Source organism: Diabrotica undecimpunctata, chromosome 3, assembly GCF_040954645.1.
Source record: "Diabrotica undecimpunctata isolate CICGRU chromosome 3, icDiaUnde3, whole genome shotgun sequence".
Classification (NCBI taxonomy): Eukaryota; Metazoa; Arthropoda; class Insecta; order Coleoptera; family Chrysomelidae; genus Diabrotica; species Diabrotica undecimpunctata.
This window is the reverse complement of record NC_092805.1, coordinates 114496722-114519360: the sequence shown is the minus strand read 5'-3', so window position 1 is coordinate 114519360 and position 22639 is coordinate 114496722. Positions and strand designations below refer to the sequence as shown.

At 33.7% G+C, this 22639-nt stretch overlaps 1 protein-coding gene across 3 annotated transcripts in view; it reads left to right on the top strand.

Moving 5' to 3' along the window:
* The window catches only part of LOC140437262 (extracellular serine/threonine protein CG31145), a 938516-nt gene that overhangs the window by 766149 nt on the left and 149728 nt on the right, over positions 1–22639 (top strand). For all 3 annotated transcript variants that reach the window (XM_072526682.1, XM_072526680.1, XM_072526681.1), the window contains 3 exons: positions 2401–2644; positions 2999–3192; positions 10517–10657. In XM_072526682.1, coding sequence (XP_072382783.1) covers positions 2401–2644; positions 2999–3192; positions 10517–10657 — 579 coding nt within the window. The remainder of the gene's footprint in view (positions 1–2400; positions 2645–2998; positions 3193–10516; positions 10658–22639) is intronic.

Genomic DNA, 22639 nt, shown 5'->3' with positions numbered 1-22639 from the left:
GTGTAAATTGTGCCTACATAGAAAGGTTGAAATGAAAATGAACAACAGAAACACGTCCGGTCTAAGGAAGCATCTAATATCTTTTCACAAAAAGGAATTACAATTATTTCTTCCTGAAAAACCAAAATTCCGTAGAGATATCACAAGCTTTTTAATAACCGCTGGTAAAAGTGGACATGTAAAAAAATATGCTTATTACCTTATTTCCAACTACATATAATCATATACCTACCAATTTATTTTGGTAAATTAATGTATTTATTAAGTAGGTATCTCCTTAATTTAAAAGAACTTCTTTTGATTGTCATTGCTTTTTTACCTATTCTTTATTTTTTCAAGTTAGTTTTTTATATAAAAGTAGAGATAAGATTTCTAAAAACATTTATTTTGCTTTAATAAGTGGATTATAGTTTGCTATCTTATCACCTAAAAAATCTGTGCCCTTGATACATGTATGTGGATTTTTTGCCCATCATGTCCATCAATCTCTTTCTAGACAGATAATGTTCTTTAAAATACAGGCATGCTTATGTCATTAATTTGTTTTTTTTTTGTGTGTTAACCATGTTTTAGCACAATTAAGCTTAGTAAATGCAAACGTTTATTAAGAAACAGATTGACTTCTGTGGGGCATGGTAGATAGCTGACTTAGTTAGAGCATAGGCACGGTAAGCTTAGATCGTGGCTTCAAACCCCACCCGATGTCAGTTGTTTAGACATTTATTAATTTGGTTGGTCTTTACTATGGCTATGTTAATTCAAGCTTAAAATGTACTTACTCCGTTACGTTGTTCTAAGATCTAATATAACGTTTAATAAATAGCAATAGGCTAATGGGTAACTGCAAGACTTGCAAGACTCTTGCTGCAAGACCAAGACCAAGACCAAGACCAGGAGTGCAATACCAAGACCAGGTGTATTGGCGCAAGACCAAGACCAAGACTGCCTAAGTCTCGTCTTGTTCTTGCATTTGGGCAACACTACATCCATATGTGACCACTGGTCTAATTACTGTTTTGTAGATTCTCAGCTTAGACTCACGATTCAGTAACTTACTTTTCATTAAGTCTTTGTATGCATAAAAGCACTTATTACCGCTAAGAATCCGTGCTTGTATTTCTTGACTGATGTTGTTGTTGTCATTTATTATTGAGCCTAGGTAGGGAAAAGTGGAGGCATATTTGTAGGTATGGTTGTCTACCTTCAGATTCTCATGTTCATTCGATTTTGTGCACTCCATATATTTTGTTTTGCTTTCATTTATATATAGACCAAACGTAGCAGCTTCTCGTTTCAGTTCTATGACTTTTTCGCTCAATACCCTTTTGTTGCGGCTTATTATGGCAACATCATCCGCATATGCGCATATTTGCATAGCTCTTGTATTAATACAGCCGTTTACATCCAGTTTTCTAACAACAGCTTCTAAAGTTAGATTAAAAAGTGTTGTTGATAAGGCATCCCCTTGTCTAACTCCATTTTCAATATCAAAGGCCTGCGTCATATCTCTTTATCTATTCTCACCATAGCTTTGGAACCCTCCAGAGTCATTCGTATAAGTTTAACCAACTTATTGGGTATCCCTAACATAAATAGTTGCTTTAACATCTTTTGTCGATCTACCCCATCAAACGCCTGTTTGAAATCGATATACAAGTTGTAAATAGGTATGTTATATTCAACACATTTTTCATGTATACCTCTTAACATATGTATTTGGTCTATAGTTGACCTCTTTGGTCTGAAGTCACATTGGTATTCACCAATAATCTCCTCCGAAAACGATTCCAGGCGGCTATATATAATTCCTGATAATATCTTGCAGATGACATTTAAAACTGTTATGCCCCTATAATTTTTGCAGAGTCGTTTGTCTCCCCCTTTGTACATAGGAAGTATGATTCCCACTTTCCAATCTTCTGGGATGACTTCTAGTGTCCATATGCGGTCGATTAGTTTATGGATACGCCTCCATAGCGCATGTCCACCATTCTTTATCAGTTCTGCAGTTATTCCATCTGTGCCAGATTTAATTTCAAATAATAAATTAAAGATAATTTCAATTTTAATAAATTAAAGATAATTTCAAAAATTAGGCTATCGAAAAACGAAACGATTCTTATATTATAAGTATTTTCTTTCCTGATATTTTAAGTTTGTTCATCTTACTTCATCATTCACCATTTCTTCTAGTATACGTGTAAACGAAAAAATATTTTATTTTTTTTGTTTTCGTTGTTTGTTAGCGATGTATTGCTAACAAACTATAAAAAATAGTTGTTGTTGTGGAGATTTTAGTATATTTTTGGGTTTAAGCAATACCTAACCGATCCCTAATGATCAGATGTTATGTACTACAATAACTATATTTATATTAAAAAATATTTATTTTAATTTCAGGCTTCTGGGCTTTCATCGCGCCATGCCAGTAACTGGCCGACTACTTAACATGACCACAGAACTATATCAAAAATGTGAAGGCGAACTCCTCAACACCTTCTTTGTATCTCCAAGTGACAACCTTTGTTTTCATGGTAAATGTTCGTATTACTGTGACACATCGCATGCCATCTGTGGAAACCCTGATACGTTAGAAGGGAGTTTCGCTGCGTTTTTGCCGTCCTCAAAAGTGGCTCCAACTAAGGTAATGCAACCATTTTCCCACCATCAATTTAATCCTCAATTTTATGTATTTGAATACTTGTTGTTTACAATTTTGATTTTCCTTGTTTTTAAATTTTTTCTTGCTTGGCAATAATGTAAGCTTCAAACTATAACGCTAATAATATCGCACAACGCTCTTTGTTTTGTTGTTTTCACAGTATACGTACTTAACGTGAAAATAACCATCTATGTCACAGTAACGATACCATTTTTTGGCTTGTGGTGAAAATTAAAAAAGTTAATTCCCTTATAAACATTTTTTATGATTAGGAATAAAAAACTCAAGCGCTCTTATTTTTCTTAAACGTTTTTAATAAAGGATAAATTGTTTCAGGTATGGAGGCATCCATGGCGAAGATCGTATCATAAACGGCGGAAAGCCCAGTGGGAGACCGACCCCAACTATTGCCAACTTGTTAGAGAAATACCACCCTACGATAAGGGCAGAAGGTTGTACGATTTAATGGATATGTCTGTTTTCGATTTTCTCACTGGGAACATGGATAGACATCACTACGAAACTTTCAAGTAAGTTTAGGGATTAGTATCTGGGGAAGTTTTAAAGATAGACAAGTTAGTATCGTTTGCAAAAACAACTATAAACTTTTTCAATACTGTGTGGGACTATAGTCGGTTGAAAATCAAAGTACACAATTAAATTTGCTAACACCGGTTAAAATATTAAAAGAAACAAAAAACAACACAATAACTACAATAAATATTACAAGGGATATTAAAGTAAATACAAGAATTTTTTTCTGTAATAATTTTAAAATCAACTTTATAAATAAAAGGCACATATCAGGCACAGTCTTTTTAATAAATCGTGCCCAAGTATCTTTGCTCTCACAGTATCTTCAGGAGCATCTGAAATAAGCCAAGAAACGTTTCTTCAAGTGAGAGAAAAGTAGCAAACTTCGAAAAAACTTTGTTGATTGCAAAGTTGATGGTTGATAAAAATTTTTATATAACGTTTTAAATTTACTTCGTCAAAAATTTTTGGATATCCAGCACATCATCGAATGTTGTAAACATTTAAATACATCTACATAAAAAACTAACACTAACACTAGGCAAAAGACAAACAGTTTAAAAATTATTTAGATCTGTATTGTGACAAAGGCAGGAGACAGAATGGCTCCTAGTTGTTCAGATTTAACGGAAATGTTAAAGTGAGATCTGAAATATGACAAATAAGATGGGCAGTCACAATTAAAGTGGTCTGCACATTTCAAAAATTCTATGGTAAACTGACTACAAGTCCAACCTACCAGTAATATAGGAAAAGCCAACAGATGAAATTATAATAATTGCTATATGCAGACTGTATAATCCAGATCCCGTGTGGGATATTGTCAGGGAAATAAAATACCCGGCGTGGACCAAAAACTAGCAAAACAATAGTGTCTGACCCAGAGTGGGCGGCTGATACAGAACTCACCAACCCGTCTGACAATCGAGGTGTTTTAATGTCAAAAAACCCTAGTCAGGACACATGTCGAATTATGAAACAAACGGAATAGGACCCCAGGTGGGTAGAGTTACTAACTCAGAATCCCACACCGGGAAACCGGTCCGCCTCGAGGATTCTGGGGGAGGCAAATATTCGACAAAAATAAATGTAGGAACTTATAACATCAGATCCATGAGCGAAGAACTGACTAAAATACAGTGGGATATTATCGGCATGTCCGAAGATATAAGAAAAGGAGAACAAAAAGTACAGCTAAAATCAGGAAATTTGATATACTATAAAGGTAATGAAGAAAACACCAACAATGGAGTAGGATTTATAGTAAATAAAAAAGTAATTAAACACATACAATCTACCAAGGACACATCAGATAGAGTAGCATACACGACGCTTAAATTAAAAAGAACGTCCTTAAAAATCATATAGGTGTACGCTCCAACAAGTACCTACAGCGATGAAGATATTGAACATTTCTACGAATACATAACAACAGCTATGGAAGAAAAGAAATCAAAATTAACGCTAATAATCGGGGACTTCAATGCCAAAATAGGAGAACAAATATATAAAGAAGAAGACAAAGTAGGACACCATGGATACGGCAAAAGAAATGATAGAGAACACACATTGATGAATTATAGTTTATTCGTCTTCCGGGTTTGGACCGTGTCATTTGTGAGTGACCCAAAAGTGGGTTCATCTCGACGTTTCGCTACAATTGTATGTAGCTTCTTCAGGAGAACAAAAAAAGAAAAAGAAAACAAAAGACAGGAAGATGATTGATATTATGTCCACATAATATCAATCGAGAGGAAGGATACTACTTGTCTCCCATCTGGAATCTCAGTCTAGAGCCGCCGTCCGGTCCCGCTACCACGATGCAGCCACATGATTGGCCAGCGCGCGCTTCTTGACGTTCGCGCCACGGAGTGTGCCGATACGTCCCGACACGACAGGTCACCGCGACTATAAATAGAGCGGTAGCGGAGTAATCGTCGGATTCACTCCCCGCCTCTCGACGCGTTAGTGTTCTGAGCTGTTGGACGTGAATCCCTGTCCTGGCATTTGGTTTTCACCTCTGGCTGCGTAAAATGGTAAATTTATGGTGGATTCGATTGAAAGAAGTGCGTAATGATGGACGCATATCAACTGGAGGCAAATTTGAAATCTGAGTGGTAAAATCTTACTAATATTACCTTTGTTGAATAAACCTATTCCATTTTTTAATATCTACATCTTCACTGGATAATTCTTTTTTTATATATTTATTTTTCTTTTTTTGATTATTTAAATCAAAATGAACGAAGAATCAGGCGGAGATCCTCCGCCCGACCTTGAAAATTTTAACTCTCAAAGCTTCCATATCGATATGAGTACCTTAACATATAATGCCAATTCAATAGGACCATTTAGTTTTTATTGAAGGAATTGAAAAAGGTCACTTTGTAGGGCGATATATATCACTTAAAAATAGCAAAAGATATTTTTTAACTGCAAATAAAAGATATATTAGAAGTTAAGGAAAAGGAAAAACATAAAATTGGTGTGTATGTTAAATTAGCTAATGCAGCAAACAATTTTGTTAATAATAATAATTTAAAAGACAAATACAAAATATATATTCCGCGAAATTCGGTCACATGTAAAGCTAGGGATATAAATCCTCAATTTTCAGTAGAAAACATAAAAAATATGGGTGAAAGTCCTTTTAAAATACTAGATTTAAAAGATTTAACAGAAAAAAAAACTAAAGATGGCGGTACTTTTGAATATACCTCAACGGGAACAGTATTAATCACTTTTGAAGGGATAATAATGCCCAGAAATATTAAACTTTGTTATTTATCCATTCAAGTTGTTCCATATGTACCAAAAGTCACACAGTGTTTCAACTGTCTGGCTTTTGGTCATACAAAAAATCAATGCAAAAGTAATAAAAAATACCATAATTGTGGCAGTGTATATGATTTAGAGGAAAACCTACAAATAGTTTGTACAAAGTTATGTTTCTTCTGCAAATCGGGGGAACATGAGGCAACAAACAAATGTTGTCATACTAAACCATTGTCGGAGGTTTTTCAACCACGAGATACGACGGTGTCCCGGTCCCCTCCTGCCAAATACTTTACCCTGCATACGAGTTGAAGAATTCGATATTTTTCTTCGTTACGCATCACGTGGCCGAGGTACTCAAGCTTACCTTATTTCACTAAATTAAGCACTTCTTTTCCTTTTGTCATGCGCTGTAGGACTTCAACGTTGGTGACATGGTCCACATACGATATTTTAAGTATCCTCCTATAGATCCACATCTCGAAGGCTTCAATCCGCTTTTTTGTGGCTTGCGTCAGTGTCCAGGCTTCAACTCCATATAGTAACACTGAAAAAATATAACACCTCACTATCCGCATCTTGGTTTCCAAACTGAGATCACTGCAGCACAGCAAGGACTTTAACCTGATAAATGTAGAGTGTGCCATTTCAATTCTGGATCTAATCTCTTGGAAATTAACAACCGAGGTGTAAACTCAAACTACAGTAACCTAATATCACTCATAAGAGAGGAGGATCCGGATATTACTTTAATAAACGAAACATTCTTGAAACTGGATATTTCAGAAAGCCATAAATGGAGAACAGCTCCCAAAGGAATAGACGGAGGCATATTATGACATCTATATTTAAGAAAGGAGATAGAAAACGATGCGAAAACTACAGAAAAATAAGCTTAATATCATCAATAGGAAGATTATATGGGAAGATACTGCGAGAAAAGGCAAGGCTTCACGGCAGGAAGATATATACACACATAGACCACATATACACACTGGAACAACTGTTGGAAAAGAAAAAATCGGTTGCCTGTAAAGTCGGTTTTACGGGCGAAGATTTTACGTGACAACGTCTTTTTCTCGGTAGAATATTTATTGATATGAATATTATTAAATTGCATAATAGGAACAAGGAATTGAATGAAAATAAGAATTGCATTACCGATTTATTAGGTATTTTATATATTATTTATATTTTATATATTATATTTTTATATATTATTTTATATATTATTTATTTTATATTATATTATTGATCTTATTATTTTCTACAAAATTTATTTGAAATTTTTTTTCGATATATCAATTAGTTGCGGAGATATCGATCATTGAAGTTATTGTTTGCTACCAGTATTTTATATATTTATTTTTTTCAGTTATAAAAAATTACTATTTCCAATTGTGTCTACCAAGTATGGTCACATGTATTTGCCTACATATTAAATAATAATAAGTACAGATAATGTTATGTGACGTTCACTTCTGATTATATATATTTTAATATTTTTAATTTTAAAGAATCAATTTGAAAATCAAAACACTTATTCAGATCGAAGGTTCAAATTTTTGCTAAATAAATTTGAAATTAATTAAAATTTGTAAATGTAAATGGTAAAGTTGAAAATTAAAACATTTACTAAAATTGGAATTTGAAATTCTTGCTAAACACAGTTAAATTCTAACTCCGCGCGTGGTGATTGGTCGGTTTAGTTCGTTTGTTTGGTCGCCCTGTTTTGACAGGTTAGAAGTTAAAATTGGTTATTTTAAATGTTTGACTAGCAATACGCGCTGTTTCTTCTCAATCGACTGAATTACGATTGATTGCAGAGTGATTTAAACTAATAATTTACTTAACACTATCAACATTTGTCAATAGTATGACATAACCTATAAACTCAGTTTCTCAACTTTTGTGTCAATCTAACAATTAATCAATCAATCATAGTTTACGATAATGAAATATTAGTGTACAATTATTTACCTTTATTGTTGTAGTTGTTGTAAATGACGAATCTAAGCACTCCACATTTTCACTACAGACACAGCTGACGATACTTTCAACGATTTTCAACTTTAGCGATTCAACGCGCCTAATTCTCTAGTGCCGCGCGCAGCGGACCGATCATGTTTGAGTGGGAGAGAGACGCAAGGCATTAAGGCGGGCTCTCTCTCTCGTTCGGCGACTCACTGTAACAGACGTGAGCGGGCGTTACACTTTTTCTTAAATGACTCCGAGCCACAACCTAATTTAAGACGTTGTCACGTCAAAAAGCAAAAAATAGACATATACACTTGGCATTTGTGGACCTGAGAAAGGCGTATTACTCTGTACCAAGGTCAGAACTATGGGAGGCAATGTACAAATTAGAAATACAGACGGAACTCATAGAAGCTACAAAAGCTCTGTATAAAGAAAATAAAGCTTCACCACAACAAAAGGGCTCCTGCAGGGTTGTTCCACATCTCCAAACCTATTCAAAATATACTTAGAGAAAGCCTTGACTACATGGAAAAGAAAATGTGAAAGCATGGAAGTACCGGTACGAAACGAATACCTATATACGTTAAGCTTTGCAGACGATCAAGTAGTGATTGCACAAGACCAAGACGACCTCAGCTACATGATGAAGAAACTACAAGAAGAATATACCAAGGCTGGCCTAGATATTAACCTCGCGAAAACAGAGTACCTATCTACAAGTGAAGAAGACATAGAAGATCTACAGATTGATGACAACGTAACAATCAAAGAAAAGGATAAATTCAAATACCTGGGGTTTATAATCACGAAAAAGGCAACAACAGAGGAAGAAATTACACAAATATTAGGACAAACAAGAACAGCAATCCGACAACTTAACTCAGTATGGTGGGATAGACACCTAAATATGAAGACAAAAACGCAGATTTATAAAACATTAGTGCGAAGTATTATGACATATGGGGCTGAAAATTGGACCATAAACAAGAAAAACAGCAGTAAGATAGTAAAACCATATAAAATAATAGTCCACAAAACAGATGTGATAGCTGACTTCTGGTATGGAGTGTGGAGTATGGATAGCAAACTGGTTATGGAGTGTATATCCCTGACATAGATTTTTCATTTTCATCCAAGCTGCCTTCAATTATAAATATATTATGTACAGGCAGAAATAGTAGCCATTAATACGGGGGTAACGGTATGCCTAAATAGGGGCATCAAATATTGTATTATCTTTAGTGATTCTAAAAGCGCTATATAAAAATTAAGTTGCATAGGTATTAATTCAAAAAGTGATTATATTGTACTACAAACAAAAAAAAATACTTATTGAGGCCAACTCTACTGGTAAAAACTATAAACTGTGCTGGATTTCAGGTCATTCAAAAATAGAGGGAAATGAACATGTGGATAATTTGACAAACATTGGCAGGTGTCTTAAGATACCTTAGGAGATAAAAGTAAACCACACAGAACTCTGGCCAGCTCTAAAAATAAATATAAAAAATGACCACAACACTCATTGAAGATCAAAAGCTCAAATTATAGAAAAATAGTATTCAGAAATACAATTAACGTTCCCAGAAAAACCATGGTTTCATAAATTCCCATATATAGATATAAGACGTTTGACAAATATAATAAGAATGAGACCAGGACATTGTTGCATAGGGTCACATCTATATAGATTAAAAGTGAAAGACCAACCATACTGTGAATGCGGAAAAATTGAGGATCTTGACCACATTCTTCTTCAATATCCAATAAGAAAATCCAAACAATTTAATCTGAGAAGTAAACTCACAAAATTACTTTTGAACAACTAAATGTAGTGATTAACCACTTAAACATTAAAAAACTGAATTTATGATAAATTCATCCCGACCCCACATCTTTTAAACATCCTCCAATTCCCTCCAGGGTACTTGGTAAACCGAGGCAACATTTCGGATTGTGAAAAGCTCCGCCGTTGCCCCGGAGCGAGAAAAGTCTAAATTTCCTGTGTTGTGCTATTTGTTTTAAACTAATACCTCCCACTACCAGTGAAATAAATTTAGTATATGTATATATTCTTTATTTATATGAGCCCAGTGCTCATTTAGTACACAATTGCCTAACCTCATTTGAAGACCAAGTAGAAAAAACACATAAATAAACAATAACAAAACTTTGACACTTTAATTTTTTTAGGTTTTTTAGTGTTGCAGCATTGCCTAGAGCAAGACGAGCTGCAATACTACCAAATGCACTGACAAATGCACAAGGATGCGAGTCAACAAATAAAGAAAGAAGAATACCTTAACTATTTATAAATAAACTGTTAATAACTACTGTCTAAAATTTGCAAATTTGTTGAGCCCAAAATAAACACGCCTTTCTGTGGCTCATTTAGGGCTGAACTCCGTAATAACTTCTTGTTTTAATACGTTTTAATAATCTTATTTAAAATATAATCTTATTTAAAAAATATAAATAAAATGAAAACACAGTTTTTTCACAAATTATAGTAGGTTGATTATTTTTTTTTTTTTAAGTTTTTATTATTATATATTTATTTTACAGAATTTTTGGAAATGAAACATTTACGTTACATTTGGATCACGGAAGAGGGTTTGGCAAGCCATATCATGACGAACTGACCATTTTAGCACCAGTGCTTCAATGTTGCCTTCTTAGACAATCCACACTGGAAACGTTATTAAGGTAAGTTTTTAAGTATAAAATTTTTAGTTTTTTTTTAGAATAATATCACTTCTTTGAAACAGAACTAGTCTATGTCCGAAATCACAACTTTTCAGGAGAGCAATTTGAAGTTTTTCAGGAGTTTAGTTTTCCATTATTTTGTTTTTCAAAGACTAACGTTTACTTTGTGCATACTTTTCAATTCACCCGTAAAGTTTTAAATTACTATAAAACTATTTTGTTTTTGTTTCATTGTTTTAATAAAAAATTAGGTGGAAATGGTCTAGTGCTGCATCAGAAATATTATTGCAGAAGTAGTTTATCTAGACTTATGCTAGTTCTACACTAACAATATTCTTCATTTTTACAAAAACACGCAGTTGCTATTTAAGTAAAGCCGAATAAAGAAATGATTAAATAAATTACTACTGTTCATAAAAATACAAATATTTTATTAATATGTCGCTAATTACAAAATAACTTATAAAAACAGTGATTTCTTAAATTAAGTTCCCTTATGACAGTGATTCTCAACCTGTGGGGCGCGCCCCCCTAGGGGTAGGGGTAGCGGTATTATTAATAAGGGGCGTGAGCCTATTCGAAGAAAACATCAACAACATTGATTAACTTACTAAAATCAAAGCAAAACAAAATTCTTACAAAATAAAAAATAAAATACACATGAACACTGATATAACAGGTATAATTATAAAGAGCACTGAACACTAAATTATGAACAAGTTTAATAATAAATCAGTGACTTCCTTGAGCTTGTTTTGTAGAGCAAAGTTTATCAAAACGGGGTGTAATATTAGAAATAGACGTTCTCAGTTCTTTTTCTATATCTAGCTGCGATCTATATTTGGTCTTCAAAGCAGCCACCGCAGAAAATCCTGTTTCGCAAAGGTAGGATGTTGAAAACGACAATATTATACGGAACGCTCTGGTTTTCAGTGCAAAACACTCATCATTTACTCCTGCCCAAAATTCAAAGAGGGATTTATTATTAAACTGTTTCTTGATTTTATCATTTGCCGTGAAGTCAATGAAGGTTTCTTCCTCGGCAGTAGAGAGCCCTTCCAGTGTAATTTGGAACGGATTCCTAACCCACTCGTAACTACGTATTAATGTATCGTCGGCAAAAAATAGGTTTTTTCTAGGTTTTTTTGCTTTAAATTTCTGCTCCACAATTCCAATTTTTTACAAAAACCAATAACTTTATCACTCGTATTCCATATATGTGTATTGGTTTCTTGTAGCTGAATGTTCAAAATATTTAGTTTCTCGAATATGTCAACCTAGTAGCTCAATTTCATCAAACATAAACTATCTCGAAACATCTCGGCTTCCGGTCTATTTTCTTCTTCTAGAAAAAAGCGATTTCATGTCTTAATTCAAAAACACGTTGTAAAAATTTCCCACGTGATAACCATCTTGCCTTACAATAAAATAATAATGCTGAATGTAATGCACCCATATCTTTACAGAGTACAGAAAAGATTATGGTTTTCAAAGGTCTCATTTTTATGTAATTAACTACTGTTACAACCGTTGTTAGCACAATATTCAGGCCAGGAGACATTTCTTTGGAAGCCAAGGCTTCTCTGTGGATCAACCAGTGTGTCCATATACACATTGGAGACTTTTGTTTCACAAGCGCTTGTAGACTATGAAATTTTCCGGACATGCACGAGCACCATCTGTGCATATTCCGACGCAATTCTTCCACTTTATTTTTGCTTCATTTATATAATCGTTTAAGATAGCAAATAATGCGAGCGACGTTGCTTTCAGTTCTATTGGTTTGCAAAAAAGTAGTTCTTCTACTAATGATATGCCATCACAAAATCGAACGTAGGCAATAAAATGAGCATCTTTATTGCTATCTGTTACCTCATCAAGCTGAATCGAAAACAGCTTATCGCGCAACTTCCCGAGTAGCTGATCCTGTACATCTTTAGCTATATCACAAATTCGACGGGCAACAGTATTATTTGATAGAGGTATAGACTCCAATTTTTTGGCAAAATTATCTCCAAACATAGTTTCTACAATTTGAATTGCAGCTGGCAAAATAAGCTCTTCACCAATAGTGTGAGGCTTTTTACATCTAGCTATTTGATGGGAGGTTTTATTAGAGGCAAGTAAAGCTTTTTCATTCACAGTCAAAGTTTTTTTTAAAAATGATTTTTGTTTTTCATGTGATTTTATTTTAACTCGAAGAATTTTCGGGGTTGATTAATGCACTCAGTATGAAGCGTTTCCAAATATCTTTTAAGTTTATTTAGTTTCATGCTGTCGGCTGCTAAAATTTTTGAGAAAATGATACATAGAGGCCGTACTTCTTCATTTACTTCAGTAAAAGTAAACCCAAAATTTAAGTAATCTTGAGAATATTTTCTTGATTTTATTTTTGGAACCACTCTCGCCTGTACACTTGTTGATGCTTCACTAGTATCGAATGCTTGCTTACGTCCAGTTAAAAATTTATCCATGATTTTGTATAAATTAATAATTGAATTGAATATTTTAATACCGTGAACTGCAATTAATACACGCAAACTACAACATTAACATTCACAATAAATTTAACAGGTGCAAAAGGACTGACTGGACTGACTAAACTGACTCGACTAAGGTCTGGGTTCTGGCAGAGAACAACCGAACACATGTGTGTTCGGTTTTTCTATGGTTCTGGGTCTGAGAAGGAGAGAGGAGAACTCGGAACTTCTCGCGAAGAGAGACGATCGGTTCTGGATTGGTGTTGCCACATATCACTAAATTTACTTATTCTCGGTAATTTGGTAATTAAGGTTTTACTGTAAGTTTAGTGCAAGGGCAGATCCAGAGAGACTGGCTAAAAAATTTGACAAATAAATATACTTTAATAACGATAAGGTTTGATTGTCTTTATGGCACTCAAGTGTGTGAAAAGTGCCTTAAAAAAATTTTGCTACCACCGAAAAAAGTTCATGTACCACCCCCCCCCTGAAAATCGGTCCTGGATTCCTATATTTTTATTGTATGAAGGGGGCGCGGTGAAAATAATTATATAAAATTTGGTCGCAACTGGTAAAAGGTTAAGAAACGCTGCCTTATGACTTTAAATTCAAATAGAAGTCATGGTACACGGTCGGAATGACCAATGATTTACATAGATATTTAAAATCCTCTAATTTCTTTGTACTTATAGGTAAACTTTTAGCATTTAACATTTGCAGGTCATTATGTACTGACAAAGTTTTACTTCTTGTTATACGCTGAGTATTAATTCTGATAAAACTCACATCACACACAAAAACCATTATGACACGTACTTTCTGCCACTTGACCTTTTCTTGTCAGGTACAACTGACTTGGCACGTATATAGCAACATTTTTGAAGCCCTCTCAATATTACTATTTATTCTATCACCTTCGTTTTGGGTATGTCCCTGTTCCAAAGGAAAAGTGGGAAATTTTAATCTTAATTTAGCAGCTAGATCTTTATACATTACGACAATATTTTTGTTGAGATTTTGTTCCCCACAGTTGTCAGAAAAAAAAACACATTTCTTGTTTTTCTGTCAGAGCCTTTTCTTCTCTTAATTTTTTAACGCAGGAAGCTACTTCATTGGATCCTCTCTGTCCTTTTGTCTTATCCCACATGTAGCAATAACCTTTTTTTTATGAAGATAATAAGTACTTAGATTGTAAACAGAGAGCTTTCTAATACAACTGAGATACATCTAAATGTGGCATTTAAAGAACTTGTTGCATATCAAAAGCTGCTGCAAAATAGGTATCATCATTTTCATATCTCTTCTTTGATTTTTCTTTTGTTATTCATTGCTGTTTTTATGTTTTTCACATAGGTCACCTAAATCCTTTTTTGGTTAGAAGAACCCACGGTTAAAATTTGTGTTGAATAAAGATCTATACATTGACAAATTAGCGAATTGTTGACTATTTTTATTCACACAGTCTTCTTTACATAAATCATACATTTTTTTTATATTTAGATTTGAATCTTAATATTGCCTCTGTGTATCTTTTCAGCAATAATGGCTTTCTACCCTCGAAAACATATTAATATGATCCATCACTGACTGTTTTATTTTGTCATATAATTTTGTAGAACAGATATTATTTCCTCTTTGATCTTCGCCAACCGTATTCAGTATTTTATCTTATATGAAAGACACAATGTATTCAGGAAAAAAATGTTACAAACTCTTTCCTTTTTTTCAGAGGTCCAAAGATAATAGAAATAAGACGTAGACCTACGTGATTGTTTTCTACTACCTGTCGACGTTTTTTTATCATCCTTATCGTCAACATCATTAGTGTAGTCATCAGTTTTATTATTCCTTGCTCTCGAACGCATAATAGGCTTCTCCTCTACATTATTTATAATAAAATCCCTCTGACGGTTAATGTTGCCTAGGTTCCAGAAAGTTTCCAAGTTCATAGTACGTTCTTCTTTTGTAAATTTTGAAAAACAATTAAACCTACAATTATTGCACGGGGCTTTGTTTGCTCTTGCTTGCACTCTGTTGCCTCTTCAGTTTATATACCTACTCTTTTTCCATATTCCTCTTACTTTTAATCTCATTCCTACGCCATGATTCTTCTGACCTTCTATTCTTTCTGGACTTTATGTTCTCGGAATTAGATGTAGTTGGCAAGTTATGAACATGTCCATCTACAAATTCAGTTTCAGTCACAGTCTATGGTCTGGAAATGGTAATTATAGAACTGTTATTAACAATATATTTACAAAAATCAGACTAGCGCTGCCACGATCTGGCGAGTGCAGAACTAGTCTATCTCTAGATAGGCTAGTTCCGCACTCAGTATATTTGATTTAAATCAACTCAGATGAGAAGAGAACTAATCAATGTTGACATACCCTACTTCTGCACCAAAAAATTAAGATAATGGATATATACTACTTCAGTATTATTTGAAATGTTTAAATAATTTTAAACCTGGACTTATAATATTTCTGCAGTAAGTACCCACTGTAACAAGGAAAGTTTTGGTAAAAAAAAACAGCAAACAGCCAATTTTGGACATGAACTAGTTCTGTTCTAAGGCAGCGATATAGCGTCTATCACTCTAATACAATTCAAAATCAGGAAATAATACAAAATCATGTAAGCTAATGAAAAGCAGGCTGTTCAGGAAACGTCTTTACAAAAGTGAAAATTAAATGAATATTGATCTTTTTAGATAAGGCATGGTAGATAGCGAAAGCAGAATATCTCACAAAAGTTTTTATGTGGGATGTATCATGTAACAGTGGCCAATACCGAATTTATATTATAACATTAATGTTTTAACAATAATTTAACATTAATGTTTTGTATTTTAAGAACGATTTTCGAATTGAAAATCTAAAAGTCAAATAAACTTAGTTTTAAAGTAAAATTGTGGCTTATTCCCAACAAAAATAGAAAACTGCATTATAAAATTAGAAGTCTAATCGTACAAGATCTCACTGCAGGATCGCTACGTTTATAACGTAGTTAATCAGTCACATTTTTTCATATATTTAAAATTAGGAGAATACGTTGATAATACGATGATAATTACGATGATACGATGATAATTTTTCCAGTCAAAAATTGGCCGCAAATATTTTTAATTCAATTAATAGTAATTAATTCTTGAACAATAATTTTATTTCGTTTATTTCTATTTTAAATAAAATAGGCTGCTCATGACGTATATGCATTTTTTTTATTATATCAAATTAAAGCTCATTTTTTCTTAATACGATAATACAAGTTTAATTGTTTTGAGAAAAAATGGTCGCCAATTAAGTTTGCCAGCTGCTAAAACCTGGAGGTATCAAAGAAAAAGTAAAATAGAGTTAACGCGCAGCGACTCCGGTTTGACAAGTGATAATATGTATATTATTATATACCTATCGACGAATGCTTTAAAAAGTCACACAACTGACACTTTAAACCAGTAGCGATGCACGATGGCTGTCTCTTACTTTATCTTTGATACCTCGCGTTTTTAACAGCTGGCAACTGCAATTTGCTACCATTTTTTCTCAGGCAACCTTATATCATCATATTAAGAAAAAATTAGCTTTAATTTGATATAAAAATACATGCATATACGTCATGAGCCGTGTATTTTATGTAAAAAATAAATGAACAAAATAAAATTTTTGTTAAAAAAATAATTAGGTACTAGTAATTGAATTAAAAATATTTGCGGCCACTTTTTGACTGGCAACCTCGTACCAATGTTAGCCTTTAAAATTATGGTCTGCAAATTATGGTCTGCTTTTCAACAGATCCCGCCTGGCCTATTTTATTTTTTACCATTTAATTCTTACTTTTGACATGACGTTTATATCTCATATCGACATAAAAACCAAAAACTCAACATATTTTTACACCCTATCTGAAGTACCCACGTTCCCTATATCTTGAACCCCTACTGTTATATAAATGAAATCCCCGTTGAATTTTGTAATTTTATACGTCGAGAATAAACCGAAAAACAAATTATATTACAGAACGTATATGCCTATTACGTCTTTCATCATTCACTAGAAATCTAGCAACCTTATTCGACTTTTCTGAATACGTCGCGTCTCAGAATGCCGATCCTCGAGAGCAGTATTTGGTTTCTTATTCAAAAATAAATGAGCTTGAATAATTTACTTTTAAATGTAATATAATATTTCAATTTATCTAATGGATTATTTCAATAGAGAATTCAACAGAAATATTAATTTGAATAGGCTTAATAATTTAAATTTGCAGTTGTCAAAAAAATGTCAGCATGATTACAAGATCGGCAAGCGATTTTATACTATAAGCTTTATTAAATACAGTCCATTAAACACAGATTTATTAAGAGTCTGAGAGAAACAGTATTAGCTTTTATCAAAAAGATTTACGAAGAAAAAAATTATATTTAAAAATTTCATTTCATGAAACTAACTTAATAATATAATAGGCTATATTAACTGCAATAAAATTCAACAAATTATTAATTACAAATCTATGCTTCACTTGGAAAATAATCAGGTAAGCAAAAAAGCAAGATATCAAGTAGTGTATACTTTGGGGGTCGGTATTTTGTAATGGTACATTGTTTCAGGGCTTACGGACCGTCGGCGTCGCTCGCGTGATCTGGAATTGTTCCCGACGTATCTTGTGCAACTGGGAAGAATCCTAACCTTTGACCGTCCGCTGATGATATTACACGTAAATTATTCAAGGTCTCTGTTAATGATATTCTTCATTTATCCTCCGGGATGTGTCAAGTGTTCCGAGTCGGTATTTAAATTTTTCGTGCGACTGAGGAAAAGTGGTTGAGTATTTTTGAATTTTCGTAAAACCTCTGCACATTCGTAAATATTTGTGTCACGTTCTACTAAGCACCTGTGTTTCTTAGAATAAGATTTGGTGGTTTTTTGTGTGATGATGGATTATGATTTCTCATAGTGACAGGTGACACAAGGAGATATATTCTCTCACATCCAACAAATATTACAATCTGGTTTTTCAATAAAAACGACGGAATCTTAAGAAAACATGATTATACTAATGAAGACGATACAAGAAAGTTTAGGATCGACCAAAGATCCAAGAGATCTCCTTTCTTATACTTTACGTGCCATCTCTGCGACGGATTAGCAAACATCATGGCTATTCTTATCTTAGATGCTCCAAATAATATTTCTTCTTCTTAGCATTTTTTCGTACATTTGCACAGGCCCCTAACAACTCCTTCCGTCGATCGCTCTCCTGAGCAACCTACTTCCGATTTGTTTTCGGCTGTAATATAATAATATTATATATATATATATATATATATATATATATATATATATATATATATATATATATATATATATATATATATATATTGTTATGCTATTTAAATTGTATTATATTGCTTACTTAGGAAAAATCCTGTCTATATTTATTAAATGAACTAATCTCCAATTAATCACAATAAATCAGCATTAATTAATTACAATCTCAGGCTATTTAAATTGTACGATTTACCTTTGATCGTGGATTCAAAATATTTTCCAATTGGCGTCCTAATCGGGATAGGTAATATGACCTGAATAAAATACATAGAATTTCAACTGAACTATATGTGAGATGTCCTTTATTTTAATGAAATTTTATATAACAATCAATCCTGTAATATTTGCAATATACTAACTTTAAATATATGAGAAGTTGTTTTCTATCATGGACCCAAATGTTATTTTACATTGATTTTTAATATGTGTTATAACTAAGCTCTTTTTATAATTCCTTTTTTTTTTAAGTGATCGCAAAATTAACTGTCTCTATTATTTATTCAATTTATTTAATTAATAAATGAAAATCACACTCCGGCTCTAATGAAAATTGACTGACCTTTCCTTCTCTGCCGTTGCAATTCTATGGCCACGCCACAACAAAAAAATCCTTTCTCTGCTTCTGCTCCTATTGTGGTCCAGATGACGTACACCTTTCTCCTATCTGTCCTTGTATCTCCAAATGTTTCCGGCTTCGTCTGCTATTAATATTCTTATGCCCTTTGGTTTTCTATCTCTCTGTACCCCGTTCCTCACACTGGTCAGCTTTTACACCGCAAATAAACACACCCGGTAAATTACGTCTTCGGGACTTCAAACAAACACAAATCACAAAGCTCCTTCCTTCTTGGACGACGAAAACTGACTAACTAACCTTTTTTTCTCTCTCCTATCTCATAGCCAAAATCAACCTCCTTGCATTCAAAAATTGACCAATAAAAATCATCCACCTCTTGTGACGTATATCGTTACCACCCAACTCTCTCTATAAAACGTCATTCGGGTTATTCCAGAAAACAAACCTTCTTTAATTATTCTAACTAAATCTATCTGCTTTACAAATATTTCTTACTAATAGCTACAAACGATACCTGTTTCTCAATTCAATGTCTTTTGTTAATAAACTTTTACCGATATAATCTTTCGGGGAGAAAACCACCGCAAATCCCGGTCTATTGTTCAACACTTTCTATATACACTTTTATTCCGGGTAAAACCATTCCACAATACCCGACTTATTTAAATTTCTTATCGATAATATTTGAAAGTCTTGTCTCTGAGGCCTAATGAACAATTCTTCGAACAACTTAAAATACATATTTTGTCTTATACAGGATGTTTGAAAATTCATATGCCCGTGTCTTTATGAAATATCAATAATTTTAATTTTTATTTAAGTAATAAAATTTGTATATCGGTTTTTTATTGCTTATGGACATTCAAAAGTACAACAAATCCCCGCCTTTGTAATCGATAAAATTTATCAATTTATGCAACTAAATTTTCTCGAGGCAAAATAAACGCACTTCCTGTATGCTATCTGTACTTATGCTACGTATTATCCTATCCTACTATCTACTTTATACAAATTTAAATCTTCATTCGTGATATTTATATACATCATGGATATTATAAATACCTCTGATCTTTTCAGAATCCATATGTTTCAACTCATAGCTGTTTACTCCATCTTCGTTGTTTACTATGTATGGCCCTTCGAAAACAGGCATCAATTTTGCGCAAATACCGGTCTGAAGATTTGACACTCTTAATGCTCTTACCATTACTTTGTCACCCTTTTGGAAAGTTACTGGTCTTCGTTTCCTATTATGACCCTGTCTCTGGATGTATTTCTCATTGCTTCTTCTTAATCTCCTCTGAACGGTTTCTATAACCTGTCGATACTCTCTTTGTTCTGGATCTTCCCACGGTCTTATCGGCATGACGCCTTTCATGATGTATTCTGGTGTTTCTTTCGTTACTGTACTTGGCATGGAATTTAGGTACATCTCTATTTCTCCCAATTTTCTGTCCCATCGCCGATGTTGACCATCCGTTGCAATACGAAGAAATTTCGTTACCTCTTGTATAAATCGCTCAGAAGGATTACTTTGGGGATGCCTGATGCTTACAAAGTTCGTCTCGATTCCCCGTTCTCTAAGCTGTCCCTTGAAACGATCATTTCGGAAGTACGTTGCATTGTCTAGTAAAATTTTTCTTGGGGTTCCTACCGTAGCGATGAAATTGTCTATTTTTCTCAATATTTCTTCCCCTTTTGTGGTGCGGCAACTATATAATTTTACGTATTTTGAGAACACATCCACCATCACCAGAATATGCTTGTTCCTTTGCGTGGTCACTATTAGATCGCTTAACATGTCGATGGCTATAATGTCCAGGTTGTTCCGGGATACAATGCTCTTTGCAATATTTTCGTTTTTAAAATTCCTGCTCTTGTATTTCTGGCATACTTCGCATTTCTGTGTGATCTCTTTTGCAATGCGGTAATCTTGTCGACTGATGTAGTTTTCCCTAAATACAAGCCATACCTTTCTACTGCCAATATGTCCATTTTCCTCGTGTAGTTTCTTGATGATTCTTTCTGCCAATGTCGGTGTCACTAAATATAATTCCTTTCCGTCTATTCTCTTAAAAAATATCTCGTTTTCTAGCTCTGCTCTTCTCTTTTCTCTTTCTTCTAGGCCTTCCTGGTCGGTCCTTATCTCATTTAACGAAAATATCCCTTCGTCTTGTGTCAGTATATTCAATCCCACATGTAATGTAATTGTCTCCTTTTTTCCTGTATCTTCGTCCCGTGTTAAAGCGTCAGCTATTATGTTGTCTTTCCCTTTGATGTATCGAAATTGGAAATCATACTCTTGTAAGAGCAGAATGCCTCTGTGTATTCTGTTATTTACCAATCGATTCTTCATGATGTGTATCAATGCTGCATGATCCGTTTCGATGGTGAATTTAGCTCCCAATAAGTAAAACCTTAATTTGTTTACGCAAAATAGTACACTGGCGAATTCCAACTCGGTGACACTGTATTTTCTCTCATGTGTTTTAGTCACTCGAGATATAAAACATATCGGAACCTCTTGGCCGTTTTGTATTTGCGACAACACTCCTGCAAATTTCTGTATCGACGCATCCGTACGGAGTATAAACGGCAAATTGTAAATAGGGTGATATATTTTTGTTCCTTTAGCAAATTCTTGTTTCAATATTTTGAAAGCTTCCTCCTGTTCTTCTTTCCAATTCCATTTTGTCCCTTTCTTTAACAATTTTATTAAAGGAATTTCTTTTTGGCTTAAATCGGGAATTAATTTCTTGAAATAATTTATCGTACCGAGAAACCCTCGCAATGTTTTTAGATTTGTTGGTCTTGGGTATTCGTCGATGAGCTTTACTCTGTCCTCGGCTAGACTTACAGTTTCGGTGTCAAGTTTGAAACCCAAATAAATCACTTCCTTTTGAAAAAATTGACATTTTTCAATGTTTAGTTTTAATCCCGCTGTGTCCAATTTTTTCAAAATTATTTTGATATGTTCCACATGACTCTGCATATCTTGTGAAAAAATTAATAAATCGTCGATGTAATGGACGATGAACTCTTCATGGTGATTCAAAATGGTATGCAAAGCTCGTACAAGTGCTGCACAGGCGCTTTGTAATCCAAACGGAACTACCTTAAATCGGTATACTATACCATCAATTGAAAAGGCAGTGTAGTTTCTACACTTTTCAGCCAAAGGTATTAACCAAAAACTATGCTTTAGATCAATTTTTGAGAAAATATGTGATCCCGTGATCCTTCCAAAAATGGCCTCGATATTTAACGGTGATTCATATTGTGATACTGTGTGTTGGTTGATATTTCGGGCATCTAAACAGAGTCTTAACTCTCCACTGCTCTTCTTCACTATCACAATTGGGTTAATATAGGGTGAGTCACATCTCTCAATGATTTGATCTTCCAACATTTTTTTGATTTCTTGCTTTACTTCTTGCCGATACTTATAAGGAATTGGATAAGTCTTCGATCGAAAATTTCCCAAGTTTTTCACCTCAAATGAGTGCTCGTATTTTGTGGCCACTCGGTTTTCCTCATTTATCAGCGTTTCATAGTCTCTTAAAATTATACGCAAATCATTTTCTTTGCCTTCTCC